The following is a 24071-nucleotide window of genomic DNA, read 5'->3' on the forward strand; positions in this document are numbered from 1 at the left end:
TCTACCCTGGGGTTAGGGCGTAGGTACCCAGTCCTCTCAGATCTACCCTGGGGTTAGGGCGTAGGTACCCAGTCCTCTCAGATCTACCCTGGGGTTAGGGCGTAGGTACCCAGTCCTCTCAGATCTACCCTGGGGTTAGGGGCGTAGGTACCCAGTCCTCTCAGATCTACCCTGGGGTTAGGGCGTAGGTACCCAGTCCTCTCAGATCTACCCTGGGGTTAGGGGCGTAGGTACCCAGTCCTCTCAGATCTACCCTGGGGTTAGGGGCGTAGGTACCCAGTCCTCTCAGATCTACCCTGGGGTTAGGGCGTAGGTACCCAGTCCTCTCAGATCTACCCTGGGGTTAGGGCGTAGGTACCCAGTCCTCTCAGATCTACCCTGGGGTTAGGGGCGTAGGTACCCAGTCCTCTCAGATCTACCCTGGGGTTAGGGCGTAGGTACCCAGTCCTCTCAGATCTACCCTGGGGTTAGGGCGTAGGTACCCAGTCCTCTCAGATCTACCCTGGGGTTAGGGCGTAGGTACCCAGTCCTCTCAGATCTACCCTGGGGTTAGGGGCGTAGGTACCCAGTCCTCTCAGATCTACCCTGGGGTTAGGGCGTAGGTACCCAGTCCTCTCAGATCTACCCTGGGGTTAGGGGCGTAGGTACCCAGTCCTCTCAGATCTACCCTGGGGTTAGGGCGTAGGTACCCAGTCCTCTCAGATCTACCCTGGGGTTAGGGCGTAGGTACCCAGTCCTCTCAGATCTACCCTGGGGTTAGGGCGTAGGTACCCAGTCCTCTCAGATCTACCCTGGGGTTAGGGCGTAGGTACCCAGTCCTCTCAGATCTACCATGGGGGTTAGGGCGTAGGTACCCAGTCCTCTCAGATCTACCCTGGGGTTAGGGGCGTAGGTACCCAGTCCTCTCAGATCTACCCTGGGGTTAGGGCGTAGGTACCCAGTCCTCTCAGATCTACCCTGGGGTTAGGGCGTAGGTACCCAGTCCTCTCAGATCTACCATGGGGTTAGGGCGTAGGTACCCAGTCCTCTCAGATCTACCATGGGGTTAGGGCGTAGGTACCCAGTCCTCTCAGATCTACCATGGGGTTAGGGCGTAGGTACCCAGTCCTCTCAGATCTACCATGGGGTTAGGGCGTAGGTACCCAGTCCTCTCAGATCTACCCTGGGGTTAGGGCGTAGGTACCCAGTCCTCTCAGATCTACCCTGGGGTTAGGGCGTAGGTACCCCAGTCCTCTCAGATCTACCCTGGTGTTAGGGCGTAGGTACCCAGTCCTCTCAGATCTACCCTGGGGTTAGGGTGTCGGTAGGGCAAAGCTTTTCAATTACTACTTTTAATCTGGACGATTTTCATCTGAACCGATGTTCGTTGTGCCGGGGATGTCTACTGAGCTGCTATCCTGAGACACATCAGGACATCTATACACATGGCTGTTTTAGAAACTTGACTGACAAAAACTAACGCTTGGCAAAAACAGTAAATGGATTATTCATAACACCCACCTCGTAAAGACGTCTCCCCAGTTGCTCAGTGCAGCTCTGCGTTGCTCCACTGACTTTATGATGGTAATGCATGTGCCATTTAAACCCCTGGACGCAGTGCGTTCTAATTGAATTATGGCCGGGCCACGCCATGGCGTAAATCCTCAATCAATATCATCTGTGAATTGCTGCCCCTGTCAGACTATACAGGGTGGTATTGACCTGGGATGCGTCCCAATTGGCACCCTATTCCCTATATAGTGCACTACTTTTGACCAGGGCCCACAGGATGCGCTATGTAGGGGAATAGGGAGCCATTTGGGACGTAGACGTTTTTTTTCTCCCCCTGACTGTATCGGTGTGGAGGATTTCAGAGTAAGGTGTAGAGAACAGGTGGTGTCTTTGTGTGAATGCGTGCTGTCATAGCTAGTCATTCATCAGACTGATCATGTGATTACAACAACCTGAGGACGTATAGGTTATATCATGTGATGAATAATGTAGGTTTAAATGTGTATTGTCACATACTAATGCAAGCTGCAGCTTATCGAAGTTAGCGGGGTAACTCATTAATCCTGCTTTGTAGTGTATATCCCCTAGGTTGACCAAAGCTGTTCTGTTTTGAATATGATCACTCAACATTCACTTGCAGTTCTATGTCCTTACACAAGGGGGAGTCTTAGTATTGCAAATCAACCTGGTTGGCCTTTTGTGCAAATACTGATTTCAAGTTAGTTATTAGTCTCTCTGTCCCCCTCTCTGTCCCTCTGTCTCTCTCTCTGTCCCCCTCTCTGTCCCTCTGCCTCTGTCTCTCTCCCTGTCTCTGTCTCTCTCTCTCTCTCCCTCTCTGTCTCTCTCTCCCTGTCTCTCTCTGTCTCTCTCTCTCTGTCCTTCTGTGTCTCTCTCTGTCTCTCTCTCTGTCCCTCTGCCTCTGTCGCTTTCGCTCTCTCTGTCTCTGTCTCTCTGTGTCTCTGTCTCCCTCTCCCTGTGTCTGTCCCTCTCCCTGTGTCTGTCCCTCTCCCTGTGTCTGTCCCTCTCCCTGTGTCTGTCCCTCTCCCTGTGTCTGTCCCTCTCCCTGTGTCTGTCCCTCTCCCTGTGTCTGTCCCTCTCCCTGTGTCTGTCCCTCTCCCTGTGTCTGTCCCTCTCTCCCCCTGTGTCTGTCTCTCTCTCCCTCTGTCTCTCACTATCTGTCCCTGTCTCTGTGCCTCTCTCTCTCTCTCTCTCTCTCTCTCTCTCTCTCTCTCTCTCTGTCTCTCTGTCTCTCTGTCTCTCTGTCTCTCTGTCTCTCTGTCTCTCTGTCTCTCTGTCTCTCTGTCTCTCTGTCTCTCTGTCTCTCTGTCTCTCTCTCTCTCTCTCTCTCTCTCTCTCTCTCTCTCTCTCTCTCTCCCTGTGCCTCACTCTCTCTGTGCCTCACTCTCTCCCCCCCTCTGTCTCCCCCCCTCTGTCTCTCTCCCTCTCTCTCTCCTCTGTCTCTCCCCCTCTGTCTCTCCCCCTCTGTCTCTCTCCCTCTGTCTCTCTCCCTCTGTCTCTCTCCCTCTGTCTCTCTCCCTCTGTCTCTCTCCCTCTGTCTCTCTCCCTCTGTCTCTGTCTCTCTCCCTCTGTCTCTCTCCCTGTCCTTCTGTCTCTCTGTCGGTCTGTCGGTCGGTCCACCTAAGGTTTGTTTTTACAGTTTGAGTCTCCGTTTTTTTAAGTTTCAAGTTTTATTAGTCGTATGTAGAGGATAAACATCCAGGGATTTTTCCACCATTGAAAGGCCAAAATGTTTTTTCGGGACGCCTACAATTATTATACATTTTCGGGATGGAAAAACGCTTTCAGTGTAAACTTAAAAGACTAAAACCAGATAAGATAGAAGATAATGGACCTATATATTTTTTAAATAAGATCGTCTTTGAGAACTAACAATCACCAAAATAAAAACTAGACAGTCAGGAAGAATAGAAAAATCCCAAAACAATGACGTAAAGGGCTCAGTAGAATAGGATAAACAGTTTAGCGTAAGTATAATACAGGAAGGAACAATTTATAGTCCAATATTTACATGTGTTTTGGGGAAGGGGGGATTGTGGGGGAAGTGCTTTAAATTGGGTAATATTTAGCAATAATAATACATCTGGTAGCAGCGTGTGTGTGTGAATGAGTATCTATGTGGGTGGGTATGTGAGTGCATGTGTGCCAAGGTGCGGCGATTCAGAGCACCCTTTCTAGTAGATGTCCTGGACGGGTGGGAGCACGGTCCCAGTGATGTACTGGATGGATGGGAGCACCGTCCCAGTGATGTACTGGACGGGTGGGAGCACGGTCCCAGTGATGTCCTGGACGGGTGGGAGCACCGTCCCAGTGATGTCCTGGACGGGTCGGAGCACGGTCCCAGTGATGTACTGGATGGGTGGGAGCACGGTCCCAGTGATGTACTGGACGGGTGGGAGCACCGTCCCAGTGATGTCCTGGGCTGTCTTCACCACCCACTGGAGGGCCTTGGGGTCGTGGACGGAGCAATTCCTGTACCAGGCCGTGATGCAACCGGTCAGGACGCTCTTGATGGTGCAGCGGTAGTATTTGGAGAGAACCCGGGGGGGCATGCCGAATTTCTTCAGCTTCCTTAGGAAGTAGAGACACTGTTGCACCCTCTTGACAAGAGTGGTGGTGTTGTTGATCCAAGTCCTTGACGATGTGGACGCAGAGGAACTTAAACCTGCTGACTCTCTACTGCAGTCATGTTGATGTGGACCGGGGCATGTTCCCTCCTCTGCTTCCTGAAGTCAACTCCTTTGTTTTGCTGATGTTGAGGGAGAGGTCGTTGTCCTGGCAGCACAATGCCAGTTCACTTACCTCCTCCCTATAGGCTGACTCGTCGTTGTTGGTTATCAGGCCTGCAAACTTGATGATGGAGTTGGTGTCGTGCAAAGCCACCCAGTCATGGGTAAACCGGGAGTACAGCAGAGGGCTGAGAACACAACCCTGGGTGTAGAGTCAGTGTGGAGGAGGCGGTGTTGCCAATCCTCACAGCCTGTGGTCTGCCCGTCAGGAAGTCCAGGATCCAGTTGCCGAGGGTGGTGTCCAGACCCAGGGCTCTGCGCTTGGTGTCAAACTTGGAGGGAACCAATCGTGTTGAGTGCTGAACTGTTTAAAGGCTTTTTATCTAGGTTTATTCTCAATCTGGCTTTCAGTTCCATTTCACTGTATCTTAAGACTAATGTTTTAAGTTTTATTAATTTGCCGTTGTCAGCGTCTTATGAATCGCTTTTACTTGTGAAGAATGTAGATAAAAGAACATTTGAAATGAGACTGCAGCTCTCTTTATTGATATTTCCCCCCATATATTTTTTTTTTATAAAAGTAGGATTATAATATCCTTAAAGTCTCAGCTGTTTAACATTTCCAGGCTGTCGTCCATAAAACAGTAATGTTTCGTCCTCCGTATGCGTGTGCCGATTTCCATTGTAAAAGTCACATACTTTCCTATGTGTTCCCGCTCTGATGGCCAGATAGCCTAGTCTGCCATTCCTCCCACATCTTGTAGAAAATGTGCATGGTTGCACAATGAATTTAGGCGGCAAGTTTACCTAGAGTTTGTTGGCGTGACTGAGTCATTTCACACACACACACACACACACACACACACAACTGCTTTTGGACGACTGCATGGAACAGCGGTATGTTTCACCTTCGAAAATAAATGAGAAGCGTTCTTATGTTATCCGTTCGTCAACCGTCAACCAACTCTCACGCTGGCGCCACGGCTCATTTGTCCATGACCTGAATTGACCAATCACTTGGCGCCATGGCTCATTTGACATGAATTGACCAATCACTTGGTAATGCTAATAGGCTAGACAGAATTCTACTAGTACCTCTCCATCTAGAAAATGGTTTGTGTGAATCTCTCTAAGCTCCATTTACACTTTCACACTATGATTTAATCGCTCTATGATTTAATCGCCCTATGATTTAATCGCTCTATGATTTAATCGCCCTATGATTAATCGCTCTATGATTTAATCGCCCTATGATTAAATCGTTCTATGATTAATCGCTCTGGTTAAATCGCTCTGCTTTAGTCGCTCTGCTTTAGTCGCTCTATGATTAAATAGCAAATGAAGATAACAATGTTCAAGCTCTCCTCACCCTGACTGCACCTGCTATTTCCTGCCCCTTTAATTATGTCATTTAGCTGTACCATCGAAAAGGACCAATGAGCACCAACGTGAAGTTCATAGGAGCATATCAAATTGGGTGTCAAATGAAAGCTGAGTCTATATTTTTGGGAAATGAAGGCATAGATGCATTTTTCAACAATTTCCCATCATAAAAATTAGGCATAAGTTAAAGGCTTTGATTTCTGGATAAACAGATGGAAAAGGGGTCTTAGAAAACATCTACCACAAATTCTGAAAAGGCATCAGAAATGGATAAAAACTATAATGTTGACGTAAAGGCCCCTGCCAACTATTATCAACACTTATATTTAGTTTTGGAGAAGTTGTTTACCTTCCTGTAAGTTAATAAATATTTCCTTGTGCCTTGTTTTCAAAAACCCACATATCTTTTAAGATATTTTCAAATTTCTCTCCCTCATGAGGAGGGAGGATAAAGAAAGTTCACAAAAGTAACAAGTAAAGGTAGACCTACCAAATAGGTTCTAGTGATTTTACTGATATACATTTTGTTAATGAATTATTAAGTGACTCAAACTTTAGAAGAATTCAGCCACAGAATTTAATGCAACTGAATTTGCTGCCATGGGAAATCATAACAGTCACAAACCATAGTTGGGTTACCTGCTACTGTCCTCCCTTCCACTGGCATACTGTTATGTTCAGCTCATAACTGTTTTTTTTGTGTCTTTCTGTTGTCTGATGGTCAAACCAAGAGTGGACAACCCCCTCACTCTCTCGCTCTCACTCTGCAGTTAATGTCTCCTCTCCCAGCTCTTACGGACACTTACCCATGAGCCCCCTGTCTTTCCATTTACTGTAACCAGCATCCTCACCCACTGAGCACCGGACGTCCATGGACGTTGAAATTTGATCAGTCCACCCTGGCCTTGATGTTAACGTCCACAGACGGACCAGACTGGACCAAATCTGACCTTGATCATAGACGTATGTTTCACAAGCTTGGATAGTACAGTGAGTAGAGCACAGTAGAGTAAAGTACAATACAGTAGTACAATGCAGTACAGTAGAGTACAATGCAGTACAGTAAAGTAGAGTACAGCATATTGTACTGAACTCTACTCTACTCTACTCTACTCTGCTGCGTTGTAATGTCCAAACTTGTGAAACATGAGAAAAATGACATTCATATCCACAATTATGCATTTCTGTACAGATCAGGGACCCGTGATGTATTTCAGTTACCGTATTTCCGTTACCGGGTGTAAATCCACTTCACTTAATGTAGTTCAATAACCAAAACACGTTTTTTCAAACTCGAGGTGCCATGTCATAGCGGACACCACATTCTTTCTGCAGACATCTTTTGAATCTTAATTCGGAGTTTTTGGAAAACGTAGTGGCATAGAAACCTGAGATTTTACCGTAATTCCGTTACCATAGTTTGCATCTGCACAGTTCTTCCACAATTAGTTTTTGTACATTTTTTCAGTGGAAATTGTTAAAAGTAGTCCTTGTTCATAGAGTTGTATGGTTTGTTAAACTTGGAAATCAAGGCCTCCCGAGTGGCGCAGCGGACTAAGGCACAGTGCTTGAGGCGTCACTACAGACCCGGGTTCGATCCCGGGCTGTGTCACAGCCAGCCGCGACCAGGAGACCCATGAAGCTGCGCACAATTGGCCCAGCATCGTCCGGGTTAGGGGAGGGGTTGGCCGGCCGGGATGTCCTTGTCCCATCGCGCTCTAGCGACGCCTTGTGGCGGGTCGGGCGCATGCACGCTGACTTCGGTCGCCAGTTGTACGGTGTTTCTTCCGACACATTGGTGCGGCTAGCTTCCGGGTTAAGCAGTGTGTCAAGAAGCAGTGTGGCTTGGCAGGGTCGCGTTTCGGAGGACGCATGGCACGGGAGTTGCAGCGATGGGACAAGACTGTAACTACTACCAATTGGATATCACGAAATTGGGGAGAAAAAAGGGGTAAAAAAAAATTAAGAAAATACCTTGGAAATCAATGGTTTCTGTTTGGCAGACTTTTAAAGTGAAAAAACAGAGTCGAAACGGTTCATCTGTTACTGTGGAATTGCCATATTCGGTCTTGACCTGAAGGTTCACAGATTGTTTGCTTTGCAATTGTGGGATATTTGCTACACAGCTGTAGGGCCTAATTCCAATGAGGTGGTTCATCATGTTAAAGCCATCTTTTGTTTCGACCAACTAGAGAACATAACCAAACCATTTAGGCTAATGCTAGCAGTGGTTTCCATGATGTGTAGACTGCGCTCCATCCCAGACCCATTTCCTTGTTGCTATTCCAAATTAAACCTTGAACATTCTTCCATTTTGTTCCAGATATGGATGAGAGGTCATGTGCGCTGTCCAGCTAAGGGCCTTGGTCGCCCCCCCGCCTGTGCACGCCGTAAGCATGTACCGCAGGAACGGTCTCTCGGATGGCGCCAGCATCAACTCCGCCTCCTCAGTGGTAAGAACAAGGACTGATTTTCTACTTTGGCCAAAGTGGATAGGATCGATATCACTCGTATCCATGTACTGATCTGAACAAACTGAAATAGAAAGGTAGATGGCAACCTGTCTGAAAACCTATTGACTTGATCTCACCATGTAGACAAGGATAGAACGCCTCCTTGAACTATTGGTAGGGGATGGGCCGGTCTTTCACCAGTCTTCCTCCACACAAATATAAAGCCTCTACGTTACCCTAGCCGTTCCACTCGTTTATAAAGGACGAGGGCAGGGTTTCCTAAACCTCTCCTCTACGTTACCCTAGCCGTTCCACTCGTTTATAAAGGACGAGGGCAGGGTTTCCTAAACCTCTCCTCTAGTACCCTAGCCGTTCCACTCGTTTATAAAGGACGAGGGCAGGGTTTCCTAAACCTCTCCTCTAGTACCCTAGCCATTCCATTCATTTGATCTATTCCAAGCCCTTGAGAAGTTGAATCAAGTAAGCTGACTGGATTAAACCCTGAATCAAGTAAGCTGACTGGTTGGCATCATCTCATCTTTTAGGATGGTGTTTCTCAATCACTTGATTCCACTAATCCAACCCATCATCGAGTCTCTCTAGTTCAATCAGGTGTGTTTTGGATCCCTAGGACGAGGATTGGTCAACACTGTTTTAGGTTGTTTCTCCTAGACCTCCTTGTGCTTCCAGCGAGTTTCACATTTAATTGGATGTATTCCAGAACTAGCACACCTGATTCAACTAATGAAGGGCTTGATAAGTTGACCATTTTTTGAATCGGTGACGTCACTCGCTCTGAGACACTGAAGTAGTTGTTTGCCTTGGTCTGCAAGGGCCAAGGGCGCGATGGGTAACGATGCTTCGTGGGAGGCAACTGTTGATGTGTTCAGAGGGTGCCTGGTTTGAGCCCAGGTTGGGGCCAAGAAGAGGGATGGAAAGCAACACTGTTGCGTCTGTACTGGAATCCATCAAATAACTGGCTGGGGGGTTAATCATGGTTTGGAAACACTGTTCTATGGTGTCGTGTAATGCTGTGACTGTCAGGCTTGTTTGTTTCTCTGCTCTGCAGTTACTCTCTTTTGTCTCCTTGTCTCTTCATTTTATTTCTTTGTCAGTTTGATCGGTGTGTGTGTGTGTCTCTGATTCATTACGTCTCTGTATCTGTTGGATATATGTGTTTCGCTGTCGGCCCATGTCCAATTGGTCAATCTTAAAAAAAGAACACACAAGAAAACATTTTTAGTTAATTTACATAGTTCGCACCATTGTTTAGTTTTGTCTTGCTTGTGATCTTCTGCATATCCCCCCCTCCCCTCAACACTGCTGGTGTTTTTTTTAATCTGGGAACTCAGGGAAGCAGCAGCTCGGACTCTCTGGATGGGCCGGGCTTGGACTTCTCCAAGAGTTATGATGCTGTTGTGTTTGACGTGCTGAAGGTGACGCCCGAGGAGTTTGCTGTGAGTACAACCAAAGATACCCAGAAGGCATGCCCCGATGAAGATATTAAATCACTATATTGCTTAATTTATTAATTTAATATTCTGCTGAATGTGAAACTGGAGACTCTTCTGGCCCATTAGTCCTTGTGATGTACAGGAGCTCTTTAACCGCACCAATTATATAATTAGATAATGAATTATTTTCCTTTTCATAGTTACTCCTACCTAGACATGCATTACTCTTCTGTATATTGAGAGGTTGAATGTAGTTTTCTTGTTATTTTAGGGCCAAATCACGTTGATGGATGCTCCAGTATTCAAAGCGATACATCCAGAGGTAAGAGAAATACCATGTTTCCTGTTTCCTGTTTCCTGTTTCCTAACTCAGTGTTATTGGAGAGGATGTTCAAAAAATACCAAAGCATACCTTGATTGATGAAGGACCTGTGTGTATCCGTCCACTTGAAATGCATGTTTGAGTGGGACGGAGGTTCAGTTGTTGTAAACCAAATGTCTGATCCAGACCAGACCGTTTTACAGGTCATTAACAAATAATGCTGGATGCTGTGCCAGCTAGCCATCTCTCTATTCACTTATGGCCACCAAAAGGCTAGGGCCGTCTCTGACTGCATGTGTGGTTATGGACATGAGTATGCAGACCCACAAGCTACTGTGGCCCCTCCATGAGTTCAGATATTTTGTGGCCACCCCCCCTATTAGATTCCCATCCCTGGTCTAACTGAACGTTCGAACGCCAGGCTCTGTCGTAGCCGGCCGCAACCGGGAGACCCATGGGGCGGCGCACAATTTGGCCCAGCGTCGTCCAGGGTAGGGGAGGGAATGGCCGGCAGGGATGTAGCTCAGTTGGTAGAGCATGGCGTTTGCAACGCCAGGGTTGTGGGTTCGATTCCCACGGGGGGTATGAAAAAAATAAAAATAAAAAATAATGTATGCACTCACTAACTGTAAGTCGCTCTGGATAAGAGCGTCTGCTAAATGACTAAAAAAATTAAATGTTTTTTGATGAGCAGGATCATATTATTCAATTTCTTGGCTCTACTTGATAGGAGTCATATCAGGGGATTCACTGTGTACCACTGCATGACAGACAATCTCGGACATCACATTTTCCCACATTGACGCTGATGATACACTGTGTTCCGTGTTGCAGCAAGTTATTTGATGTCTGTGAGATTAGAAAGAAAAAAAAGTCCAAGGCACTGAGCAAGCAAACTATTACCCTTCAGCAGACATACTGAAGTGTCAGAAGGGTGGAGTGGCAACGATAGATAAAATGTATGCAGTCAATAGTTGGATTGGGGCGAAACACTCATTAGAAACCAGTCCAATTTTGCCAAGTCATGGCAGATCTGAGAGAGCTCCCCCCATCCTGACCTTGTGCAACAAGCTCCCTCCATACCGCTGCGAAAATCCAGAAAAGGCTCAGTCTACGTGAGAAGACCTCGAGGACGCCAAGGTTCCAGGCAGCCGTAACGTCTGAAGTGTAAAGTGGATGACGGCACTGGGTATCGTAATGAGTAACAGTCACAATGCGAAAAAACCGAGCCAAGTTCCCTAATCAAATCCTTTGTTCCCATCCAACTCCTCTTCTCAGAGCAGGCCTTTTTTAAAGAGGAGTGCAGAGGTTTATGCTGTTCTCATGAGTCAAGGCGGGCCTTTTAATTGGAGCCTGTGCCTTGGTTATGCTCAAGACGCTAGAATTGCTGACAACTCCTCCAGCGAGATTCAATCACATGCTCTTTGCCAATACGTAAATATTCAAAGATAAACATTTTAAAACTATTGTAATGGTGAAATTAATACTACATTATTTATTATGTTTATTTGGAAATTGACAATGTACAACAAAAACATACATCTGAGAGGTGACGCGTTGCACCAGATGTAGCTAAAAGCTAATTTACTGTACATCTGCAGTCCGCGGGCAGGTGAGCATAGAAACATCTACAAAAGGACCTTCAAAATAGATAATACATTTACATTTTAGTCATTTAGCAGACGCTCTTATCCAGAGCGACTTACAGTTAGTGAGTGCATACATTATTTTAATTTTTAATTTTTTTCATACCCCCCCGTGGGAATCGAACCCACAACCCTGGCGTTGCAAACACCATGCTCTACCAACTGAGCTACATCCCTGCCGGCCATTCCCTCTCCTACCCTGGACGACGCTGGGCCAATTGTGCGTCGCGGCCGGCTACGACAGAGCCTGGATTCGAACCAGGATCTCTATTGGCACAGCTAGCACTGCGATGCAGTGCCTTAGACCACTGTGCCACTCGGGAGGCAACTAGACGTGACAACTGACTTTAATGTTTACCACTTATGTCCTCCTAAGATTAAAATAAAGCAAGTTACAGTCCGTGTTTAAGCGCCATTTGTTATCCATTTCAGTGCCACTAACCGCCTCGCTCCCTTTCTGCAGTGTCTAAAACTATATTTTTACTTTGGGCTGAGGTCAATGCATAGTGTGACTCTGCATATCAACAAGACATTATCTATTTTCCCCAACCCCTTGACAACTGTCTACTTTTATAACGTCAGTTATTTGGAAAGAAAGTAGAGATTCCATGGTGTAGACGAAACGATAGTGGCCTCGCAATGCTTAGCAGATAACCTGTCAGCATCTCACTGATGAATTGTGTTTCTATGCTGTTTTGGAGGAACAAAATAAAATGTCAAGGTCAGTTGATATCTGTAGATCCTGTACAAATGAGAGCAGGTCCAAATTGCTCTCAGGAAATCATGTAAACCCCCATTTAAGACTAACCTCCCTGATGTTTTTTTTGGCCTTGTAAACAAGACTTGAAATCCCACCTCAAATAGAAGGAATGTTTGGGAGAAGCGTGGCAAGGGACCATGAAACGTATTCTCCTCCAAAGAATCTCAACAGTTTGGCCGTCCAATTAAGAATGATGATATTAAACACTGGAAAAAATCTGGTAATTAAAGAGTATAAATTCCCCAGCAGCCTAAACTCTAACAAGCCGGACTTATTCCAACACCATAATAGGTGCCAGACACCCTTGGGTTTCTCTATCTGAAATGACAAAATTGGCTTAGTAGCCTAGCTTAAACACAGATTTAAACTGAAATAAGATTATATGAACTTAATAAATGTTGGAGAAGTCCTTACTTGAGTGAAAATTAACTCCACTCGCTGACTACTGCCCTTTTTTTAATGCTTGCTTTTTATCACTTTAATTGTAGTCACCTTATAAACTGCCTCAGCCCGAGGGATTGTTAGTACACTTTTGGCCCTAAAAATAATTTAAGCTGTAAAATAATGCCCAGGTTCAAATCATTAGTTGCTGGAAACCATTGCAGCCGGCTATCATGTTTTCCTATGGGGTAATGGATTGGAATAGGCATTCCTGTGGATCCCAGGAAGAGTAGCTGCCGCTTCAGCAACAGCTAATGGGGATCCAAATAAAGTACGAAATGTATTGTTTTTTTTGTTCAGTCTGAAGTTCAGGAAAGTAGATATGTACATACACTGTAGGTAGGAATAAAGTGACTAGGCAACAGGATAGATAATATACAGTAGCAGCAGCATATGTGATGAGTCAAAAGAGTTAGTGCAAAAAGGATCAATGCAGATAGTCCGGGTAGCTATTTGGTTAACTGTTTAACTAACTATTTAGCAGTCGTATGGCTTGGGGGTAGAAGCTGTTCAGGGTCCTGTTGGTTCCAGACTTGGTGCATCGGTACTGCTGCGGTAGCAGAGAGAACAGTCTGACTTGGGTAGCTGGAGTCTGACAATTATTTGGGCCTTCTCTGGCACCGCCTGGTATAGAGGTCCTGGATGGCAGGGAGCTTGGCCCCAGTGATGTACTGGGCCGTACGCACTACCCTCTGTAGCGCCTTGCTGTCGGATGCCGAGCAGTTTCCATACCAAGCGGTGATGCAGCCAGTCAAGATCTCAATGGTGCAGCTGTATATCATTTTGAGGATCCGAGAGCCCGTGCCAAATCTTTTCAGCACCCTGAAGGGGAAGAGGCGTTGTCTTGCCTTGTTCACGACTGAGTTGGTGTGTGTCTGTGGACCATGATCATTCCTTAGTCATGTGGATGCCGAGGAACTTGAAGCTTTCGACCCGCCCTGTTGATGAGGCGTGCTCTGCCCTTTGTCTCCTGTAGTCCACGATCAGCTCCTTTTTGTCTTGTGATGTTGAGGGAAAGGTTGCTGTTCTGGCACCACACTGCCAGGTCACTGACCTCCCTATAGGCTGTCTCATCGTCGTCGGTGATCGGGCCAACCACCGCCGTGTCAGCGAACTTAAGGATGGTGTTGGAGTGGTGCGCAGCCACGCAGTCGTGGATGAACAGGGAGTACAGGAGGGGACTGAGCACGCACCCCTGAGGGGCCCCCCCGTGTTGAGGGTCAGCGTGGCAGATGTGTTGTTGCCTAACCTCACCACCTGGGGGCGGCCCGTCAGGAAGACAAGTGTCCAGTTCAAATCAAATCAAATCAAATTTTATTGGTCACATGCGCCGAATACAACAGGTGCAGACATTACAGTGAAATGCTTACTTACAGCCCTTAACCAACAGTGCATTTATTTTTAACAAAAAAAGTAAAAATAAAACAACAACAAAAAAAGTGTTGAGAAAAAAAGAGCAGAAGTAAAATAAAATAACAGTAGGGAGGCTATATATACAGGGGGGTACCGGTGCAGAGTCAATGTGCGGGGGCACCGGCTAGTTGAGGTAGTTGAAGTAATACGTACATGTGGGTAGAGTTAAAGTGACTATGCATAAGTTTTTCGAAACTGCTCATGCAGTAATCCGTTTCTTTTAATGTATCTAACTTGATGCCTCCAATTACATCATAGTTGCAGAGGGAGGTGTTCAGTCCCAGGGTCCTAAGATTAGTGATGAGCTTGGAGGGCACTATGATGTTGAACGCTGAGTTATAGTCAATAAACAGCATTCTCACGTAGGTGTTCCTTTTGTCCAGCTGAGAAAGGGCATTGTTGGAGTGCAATAGAGATTGCGTCATCTGTGAATCTGTTGTGGAGGTATGCGAATTGTGTGGATGCAGGGTGTCTGGGATGATGGTGTTGATGTGAGCCATGACCAGCCTTTCAAAGCATTTCATAACTACAGATGTGAATGCTACGGGGTGATTAGTCATTTAGACAGGTTAACCATTCTACAGCGGAGGGAAGTAGCCATTTCTCTGGTATATGAAACCGTATCAACAGGTGGTAGAGACTTCTCTTCTCCTTCATTTGAATTTGAATTCTGAGTTGTATCTTTTGCTCAACCTTTCTTTGAAGGAAATGTTCAAATTCTTATATTTTGTAAGAAACCTTCTGACTGACTTTATTTATTTATTTATTTATTTGGATTTATGGCCAAAATAGTTTTCAAACTAAATCACGACTTGGCGTAATGTTTGCTTGGATGACATTGCACATTACCCAATTGGATAAATAAGAAAACCGATACTGTATCTAGATGCAGTATACTGGCACAGTGCACAGTAAAACTCTATATTCCTGAACTTGCGTCTGGCGCTAGTTAAGTATGATTTAAGCATGTACATGTCACACTCACTGGTTTATTAGTGACAGCAGGGATGTTGCAATTTAACAGTTTCCTAACTCCATCTTTCCTCAAAAGGAACAAAGATATTGTACTGTTAACAGTTTTCAAATTTTGTTGGCTGTTGTTGACTGAAATGAAATAACACAGACACACAGACACACAGACACAGAGACACACACACAGCAGACACAGACAGACACAGAGACACACAGACACACAGACACACAGACACACACACACTCCAGTGGTCCCTCTCCAATTACTTGGTAACCTACTGACTCCATTGGTACTTCATTCGTTTATACAGATGTGTAAAGAGAGGTTTACGTCACCTAGGATTTTCAGTTTTTCGAAACTGCTCGCTACTGCTCATGCAGTAATCCGTTTCTTTTAATGTATCTAACTTGATGCCTAAATGCTAAAATTATTTCAAGATGTATAAGTCTTAACTGCTGCCCATTTTTATAATTTCAAGTGAACATGTTACCAGCCTCTCTTCACAGCTGCTTAGGGCATCACCCTTCTGGAAGTCAGTTCAGAACCTTGGAGGTTTGAGCAAATTCACAGGGCAAGGCAACATCTGTAAAACTAATGCTGTCATTACAACAGTGATTTGGGAGACTGAAGATCATTTCGTTTAATGGGGGTTATAAAGTACCACTAAAGAGAGTTTAACCTTGGCCATAAGATCTGTCAACATTGACTGACTGTTCTAGTTTTCTTCTTTTTTTTTTTTTATTTTTTTAGATATTTCAGACCTGTGGAACAAAACATTGATTTCTTGTAGTAAATCTAGATACACTACATGTGTATGTGGACACCTGCTCGTCGAACATCTAATTCCAAAATCATGGGCATTAATATGGAGTTGGTCCCTCCTTTGCTGCTATAACAGCCTCCACTCTCCTGGGAAGGCTTTCCACTAGATGTTGGAACATTGCTGGGGGCACTTGCTTCCATTCAGCCACAAGCATTAGTGAGGTCGGGCACTGATGTTGGGCGATTAGGCCTGGCTTGCAGTCAGCGTTCCAATTCATCCCAAAGGTGTTTGATGGGGTTGAGGTCAGGGCTCTGTGCAGGCCAGTAAAGTTCTTCCACACCGATCTCGAACAAACCATTTCTGTATGGACCTCGCTTTGTGCGCGGGGGGCATTGTCATGCTGAAACAGGAAAGGGCCTTCACCAAACTGTTGCCACAAAGTTGGAACGACAGAATCGTCTAGAATGTCATTGTATGCTGTAACGTTAAGATTTCCCTTCACTGGAGCAAAGGGGCCTAGCCCGAACCATGAAAAACAGCCCCAGACCATTATTCCTCCTCCACCAAACTTTACATTTGGCACTATGCATTCGGGCAGGTAGCGTTCTCCTGGCATTTGCCAAACCCAACTTCATCCGTCAGACTGCCAGATGGCGAAGCTGACATTGCTTCCAGAGGCAGTTTGGAACTTGGTAGTGAGTGTTGCAACCGAGGACAGACGATTTTTACGAGCTACGCGCTACTCGGCAGTCCCGTTCTGTGAGCTTGTGTGGCCTACCAATTTGCGGCTGAGCCTGTGTTGCTCTCAGATGTTTTCACTTCACAATAACAGCACCTACAGTTGACCGGGGCAGCTCTAGCAGGGCAGAAATTTGACAAACTGACTTGTTGGAAAGGTGGAATCCTATGACGGTGTCACGTTGAAAGTCACTGAGTTCTTAAGTACGGGCCATTCGACTGACAATGTTTGTCTAAGGAGAATGCATGGCTGTGTGCTCGATTTTATACACCTGTCAGCAACGGGTGTGGCTGAAATAGCCGAATCCACTAATTTGAAGGGGTGTCCTCATACCTTTTGGCCATGTAGTGTATTTTAGACCTATGGAACAAAACATTGATTTCTTGTAGTAGATCAAGATATTTTAGATCTGTGGAACAAAACATTGATTGCTTGTAGTAAATCAAGATATTTCAATTGTTGCGCTCACAGCCATAATCCCCTTTTTAGAAGATACTCAAGTAGCAACAAAGCAATGGAAAAACGCATTTAAAAATATCTCTTCACAGCAGCAATATGTTAGGGTAAACTAAAATAGAAATCCGCTGAAATCTTTGTCGACTATTCACACCCTGTCGTTGTTTGACTGCCACGTATCCCAGTGGTAGACTTTAGGAAACCGAAATACTGAAATATCACATTTTATTGTGCTTCGTTTCAGTCCATCTTTGTCACCGTCTAAACTATTGTATTACTTCCTACTCACCTGCAAACAACGATGTACTCGGGGTGTGAAAAATGTCTTCCTTTGTAGACTGACTTTTTTTGTCATGTTGACTGGCCTTCAACAGTACGAAGTGATGGTGCAGGGGAGGACCCTGTTTTATACAGAGTGGGTGGTGTACAGTGCATTCGGAAAGTATTCAGACCCCTTGACTTTTTCCACATTTTGTTACGTTACAGCCTTATTCTAAAAATTTTTTTTTTTATGTCCCTCGTCAATCTACAAACAATACCCCATAATGACAAAGCAAAAACAACGGAAATATCACATTTACGTAAGTATTCAGACCCTTTACTAAGTACTTTGTTGAAGCGCCTTTGGCAGCGATTACAGCCTTGAGTCTTCTTGGGTATGACGCTACAAGCTTGGCACACCTGTATTTGGGGAGTTTCTCACATTCTTCTCTGCAGATCCTCTCAAGCTCTGTCAGGTTGGATGGGGAGCGTCGCTGCACAGCTATTTTCAGGTCTCTCCAGGGATGTTTGATCGGGTTCAAGTCCGGGCTCTGGCTGGGCCACTCAAGGACATTCAGAGACTTGTCCTGAAGCCACTCCTGCTTTGTCTTGGCTGTGTGCTTAGGGTCGTTGTCCTGTTGGAAGGTGAACCTTAGCCCCAGTCTGAGGTCCTGAGCGCTCTGGAGCATGTTTTCATCAAGGATCTCTTTGTACTTTGCTCTGTTCATCTTTCCCTCGATCCTGACTAGTCTCCCACCACCATGCTTCACCGTAGGGATGGTGCAAGGTTTCCTCCAGACGTCACGCTTGGCATTCAGGCCAAAGAGTTCCATCTTGGTTTCATCAGACCAGAGAATCTTGTTTCTCATGGTCTGAGAGTCTTTTAGGTGCCTTTTGGCAAACTCCAAGCGGGCTATCGTGCCTGTTACTGAGGAGTGGCTTCCGTCTGGCCACTCTACCATGAAGGCCTGATTTGGTGGAGTGCTGCAGAGATGGTTGTCCTTCTGGAAGGTTCTCCCATCTACACAGAGGAACTCTGGAGCTCTGTTAGAGTGACCATCGGGTTCTTGGTCAACTCCCTGACCAAGGCCCTTCTCCCCCGATTGCTCAGTTTGGCCGGGCGGCCAGCTCTAAGAAGAGTCTTGGTGGTTCAAAACTTTTTCAATTTAAGTATGATGGAGGCTACTGTGTTCTTGGGGACCTTCAATGCTGCAGACATTTTGTGGTATCCTTCCCCAGATCTGTGCCTTGACACAATCCTTGAAAAAGAAAGGAGAGCCGCACACTCTAGGAGCTCAGATGCAATAATTTAATAACCTACAGTTGAAGTCGGAAGTTTACTTAGGTTGGAGTCATTAAAACTCGTTTTTCAACCACTCCACAAATGTCTTGTTAACAAACTATTGTTTTGGCAAGTCGGTTAGGACATCTAATTTGTGCATGACACAAGTAATTTTTCCAACAATTGTTTACAGACAGATTATTTCACTTATAATTCAACGTATCACAATTCCAGTGGGTCAGACGTTTACAATACACTAAGTTGACTGTGCCTTTAAACAGCTTGGAAAATTCCAGAAAATTATGTCATGGCTTTAGAAGCTTCTGGTAGGCTAATTGACATAATTTGAGTCAATTGGAGGTGTACCTGTGGATGTATTTCAAGGCATACCTTCAAACTCAGTGCCTCTTTGCTTGACATCATGGGAAAATCAAAAGAAATCAGCCAAGACTCGGGAAAAAAATTGTAGACCTCCACAAGTCTGGTTCATCCTTGGGAGCAATTTCCAAACGCCTGAAGGTACCACGTTCATCTGTACAAACAATAGTACACAAGTATAAACACCATGGGACCGCACAGCCGTCATACCGCTCAGGAAGGAGACGCGTTCTGTCTCCTGGAGATGAACATACTTTGGTGCGAAAACTGCAAATCAATCCCAGAACAACAGCAAAGGACCTTGTGAAGATGCTGGAGGAAACAGGTACAAAAGTATCTATATCCACAGTAAAACGAGTCCTATATCGACATAACCTGAAAGGCCGCTCAGCAACGAAGAAGCCACTGCTCCAAAACCGCCATTAAAAAAAACAGACTACTGTTTGCAACTGCACATGGGGACAAAGATTTGTGCTTTTTGGCGAAATGTCCTCTGGTCTGATGAAACAAAATAGAACTGTTTGGCCATAATGACCATCGTTATGTTTGGAGGAAAAAGGGGGTTGCTTGCAAGCCAAGGAACACCATCCCAACCATGAAGCACGGGGGTGGCAGCATCATGTTGTGGGGGTGCTTTGCTGCAGGAAGGACTGGTGCACTTCACAAAATAGATGGCATCATGAGGAAGGAAAATTATGTGGATATATTGAAGCAACATCTCAAGACATCAGTCAGGAAGTTAAAGCTTGGTCGCAAATGGGTCTTCCAAATGGACAATGACCCCAAGCATACTTCCAAAGTTATGGCAAAATGGCTTAAGGACAACAAAGTCAAGGTATTGGAGTGGCCATCACAAAGCCCTGACCTCAATCCTATAGAAAATGTGTGGGCAGAACTGAAAAAGCGTGTGCGAGCAAGGAGGCCTACAAACCTGACTCAGTTCCACCAGCTCTGTCAGGAGGAATGGGCCAAAATTCACCCAACTTATTGTGGGAAGCTTGTGGAAGGCTACCCGAAATGTTTGACCCAAGTTAAACAATTTAAAGGCAATGCTACCAAATACTAATTGAGTGTGTGTAAACTTCTGACCCACTGGGAATGTGATGAAAGAAATAAAAGCTGAAAGAAATCATTCTCTCTACTATTATTCTGACATTTCACATTCTTAAAATAAGGTGGTGATCCTAACTGACCTAAGACGGGGAATTATTACTAGGATTAAATGTCAGGAATTGTGAAAAACTGAGTTTAAATGTATTTGGCTAAGGTGTATGTAAACTTCCGACTTTAACTGTAATAACCAATGTTTCGACAGACAAGCTGTCTTCATCAGGGTATAATGACAAACACTGCGGGTCACTAGTTTATATAATGTCAAAAGACACACACAGGTGTCTGTAATCGTGGCTGGGTATGGCCTGATATCATTGGTTAATTTATCACAGATAAACAGAACATACAAAAAACATGAATGGATAGTATACGATCATAGATACAATTTTGCTACATAGGCCTATAAACATTTACAATGAATAGCAAACACACAATAATCACAAGAATGGCTTCAGCTCAAGGTCTACGTTGAGGGTCTTTAAATTAAAGATCCAGGCAGCCTCTCGTTTTAACAATAAGTTGTCGAGGTCATCCCCTCTCCTAGGAAGGGTGACATGTTCAATGCCGATTATAACGTAGAGAAGAAATTGAGTGGTTCGCTTCCTCGACACAATCCTATTTCGGAGCTCTACGGACAATTCCTTCGATCTCATGGCTTGGTTTTTGCTCTGACATGCACTGTCAACTGTGGGACCTTATATAGACAGGTGTGTGCCTTTCCAAATCGTGTCCAATCAATTGAATTTACCACAGGTGGACTCCAATCAAGTTGTAGAAACATCTCAAGGATGATCAATGGAAACAGGATGCACCTGAGCTCAATTTCGAGTCTAATAGCAAAGGGTCTGAATACTTATGTGAATAAGGTATTTCTGTTTTTTATTTGTAACAAATTTGCAAACATTTCTACAAACCGGTTTTCACTTTGTCATCATGGGGTGTTGTGTGTGTTAATGAGGATTTTTTATTTAATCCATTTTAGAAAATGGCTGTAACGTAACAAAATGTGGAAAAAGGGAAGTGGTCTGAATACTTTACGAATGCACAGTATGTCAAAGCGTTCCCCTTGCTCCTGTCCATGCAGCCACCTGCCAACCCTCCTCTGACCACAAAGCCACTGGCTGTAGAGCCGATTTACTGTATATTGTGGATGGAAAAGGGAGTGTTGATGGGCTGTTTTTCTCTCGTGCCTCACGGTGATCCTGGAAACCCTTTCTCAACTTTACATGCTTTGCCAGGTCAAGTCTCTTAAATCTGAGATTTGTAAAATTAAGGGCAAAGATGCCATAGGGAGTCTTGTTCTTTGTTGTTGATTAAAAATAGATATGCAGTGGCTTGTGAAAGTATTCACCCACCTTGGCATTTTTCCTATATTGTTGCCTTACAACCTTGTTCCACCCCCCAGAGTCAATACTTTGTAGAGCCACCTTTTGCAGCAATTACAGCTGCAAGTCTCTTGGGTTATGTCTCTATAAGCTTGGCACATCTAGCCACTGGGATTTTTGCCCATTCTTCAAGGCAAAACTGCTCCAGCTCCTACAAGTTGGATGGGTTCCGCTGGTGTACAGCAATCTTTAAGTATTACCACAGATTCTCGTTTGGATTGAGGTCTGGCCTTTGACTAGGCCATTCCAAGACATTTCAATGTTTCCCCTTAAACCACTCAAGTGTTGCTTTAGCAGTGTTCTTAGGGTCATTGTCCTGTTGGAAGGTGAACCTCCGTCCCAGTTTCAAATCTCTGGAAGACTGAAACAGGTTTCCCTCAAGAATTTCCCTGTATTTAGCGCCATCCATCATTCCTTCAATTCTGACCAGTTTCCCAGTCCCTGCCGATGGAAAAACATTCCCACAGCATGATGCTGCCACCACCATGCTTCACTGTGGGGATGGTGTTCTCGGGGTGATGAGAGGTGTTGGGTTTGCGCCAGACATAGCGTTTCCCTTGATGGCCAAAAGCTCAATTTTTGTCTCGAGAGTACCTTCTTCCATATGTTTGGGGAGTCCCCCACATGTCTTTTGGCGAACACCAAACGTGTTTGCTTATTTTTTTTCTTTAAGCAATGGCTTTTTTCTGGCCACTCTTCCATAAAGCCCAGCTCTATGGGCTTAAAGTGGTCCTATGGACAGATACTCCAATCTCTGCTGTGGAGATTTTCAGCTCCGTCAGGGTTATCTTTGGTCTCTTTGATGCCTCTCTGATTAAGGCCCTCCTGCCTGGTCCGTGAGTTTTGGTGGGCGGCCCTCTCTTGGCAGGTTTGTTGTGGTGCCATATTCTTTCCATTTAAAAAAAATTATTTTAATGGTGCACCGTGGGATGTTCAAAGTTTCGGATATTTATTTATAACCCAACCCTGATCTGTACTTCTCCACAACTTTGTCCCTGACCTGTTTGGAGAGCTCCTTGGTCTTCATGGTGCTGCTTGCTTGGTGGTGCCCCTTGCTTAGTGGTGTTGCAGACTCTGGGGCCTTTCAGAACAGGTGTGTGTGTGTGTGTATATGTGTGTGTATATATATATATATATATATATAGTGAGGGGACAAAAGTATTTGATCCCCTGCTGATTTTGTACGTTTGCCCACTGACAAAGAAATGATCAGTCTATAATTTGAATGGTAGGTTTATTTGAACAGTGAGAGACAGAATAACAACAAAAAATCTAGAAAAATGCATGTCAAAAATGTTATAAATTGATTTGCATTTTAATGAGGGAAATAAGTATTTGACCCCCTCTCAATCAGAAAGATTTCTGGCTCCCAGGTGTCTTTTATACAGGTAACGAGCTGAGATTAGGAGCACACTCTTAAAGGGGGTTCTCCTAATATCAGCTTGTTACCTGTATAAAAGACATCTGTCCACAGAAGCAATCAATCAAGCAGATTCCAAACTCTCCACCATGGCCAAGACCAAAGAGCTCTCCAAGGATGTCAGGGACAAGATTGTAGACCTACACAAGGCTGGAATGGGCTACAAGACCATCGCCAAGCAGCTTGGTGAGAAGGTGACAACAGTTGGTGCGATTATTCGCAAATGGAAGAAACACAAAAGAACTGTCAATCTCCCTCGGCCTGGGGCTCCATGCAAGATCTCACCTCGTGGAGTTGCAATGATCATGAGAAAGGTGAGGAATCAGCAAAGAACTACACGGGAGGATCTTGTCAATGATCTCAAGGCAGCTGGGACCATAGTCACCAAGAAAACAATTGGTAACACACTACGCCGTGAAGGACTGAAATCCTGCAGAGCCCGCAAGGTCCCCCTGCTCAAGAAAGCACATATACAGGGCCGTCTGAAGTTTGCCAATGAACATCTGAATGATTCAGAGGAGAACTGGGTGAAAATGTTGTGGTCAGATGAGACCAAAATCGAGCTCTTTGGCATCAACTCAACTCGACGTGTTTGGAGGAGGAGGAATTCTGCCTATGACCCCAAGAACACCATCCCCACCGTCAAACATGGAGGTGGAAACATTATGCTTTAGGGGTGTTTTTCTGCTAAGGGGACATGACAACTTCACCGCATCAAAGGGACGATGGACGAGGCCATGTACCGTCAAATCTTGGGTGAGAACCTCCTTCCCTCAGCCATGGCATTGAAAATGGGTCGTGGATGGGTATTCCAGCATGACAATGACCCAAAACACACGGCCAAGGCAACAAAGCAGTGGCTCAAGAAGAAGCACATTAAGCTCCTGGAGTGGCCTAGCCAGTCTCCAGACCTTAATCCCATAGAAAATCTGTGGAGGGAGCTGAAGGTTCGAGTTGCCAAACGTCAGCCTCGAAACCTTAATGACTTGGATAAGATCTGCAAAGAGGAGTGGAACAAAATCCCTCCTGAGATGTGTGCATACCTGGTGGCCAACTACAAGAAACGTCTGACCTCTATGATTGCCAACAAGGGTTTTGCCACCAAGTACTAAGTCATGTTTTGCATAGGGGTCAAATACTTATTTCCCTCATTAAAATGCAAATCAATTTATAACATTTTTGACATGGGTT

At 45.2% G+C, this 24071-nt stretch overlaps 1 protein-coding gene across 2 annotated transcripts in view; it reads left to right on the forward strand.

Annotated features, from left to right (window-relative positions):
* The window catches only part of LOC121581909 (ras-specific guanine nucleotide-releasing factor RalGPS1), a 295729-nt gene that overhangs the window by 56492 nt on the left and 215166 nt on the right, over positions 1-24071 (forward strand). For both annotated transcript variants that reach the window (XM_041897302.2, XM_041897304.2), the window contains exons 2-4: positions 7945-8074; positions 9427-9531; positions 9800-9850. In XM_041897302.2, coding sequence (XP_041753236.1) covers positions 7961-8074; positions 9427-9531; positions 9800-9850 — 270 coding nt within the window. In that variant the 5' untranslated portion in view covers positions 7945-7960. The remainder of the gene's footprint in view (positions 1-7944; positions 8075-9426; positions 9532-9799; positions 9851-24071) is intronic.

This window comes from Coregonus clupeaformis, chromosome 15 (assembly GCF_020615455.1).
Source record: "Coregonus clupeaformis isolate EN_2021a chromosome 15, ASM2061545v1, whole genome shotgun sequence".
In the NCBI taxonomy this organism is placed as follows: Eukaryota; Metazoa; Chordata; class Actinopteri; order Salmoniformes; family Salmonidae; genus Coregonus; species Coregonus clupeaformis.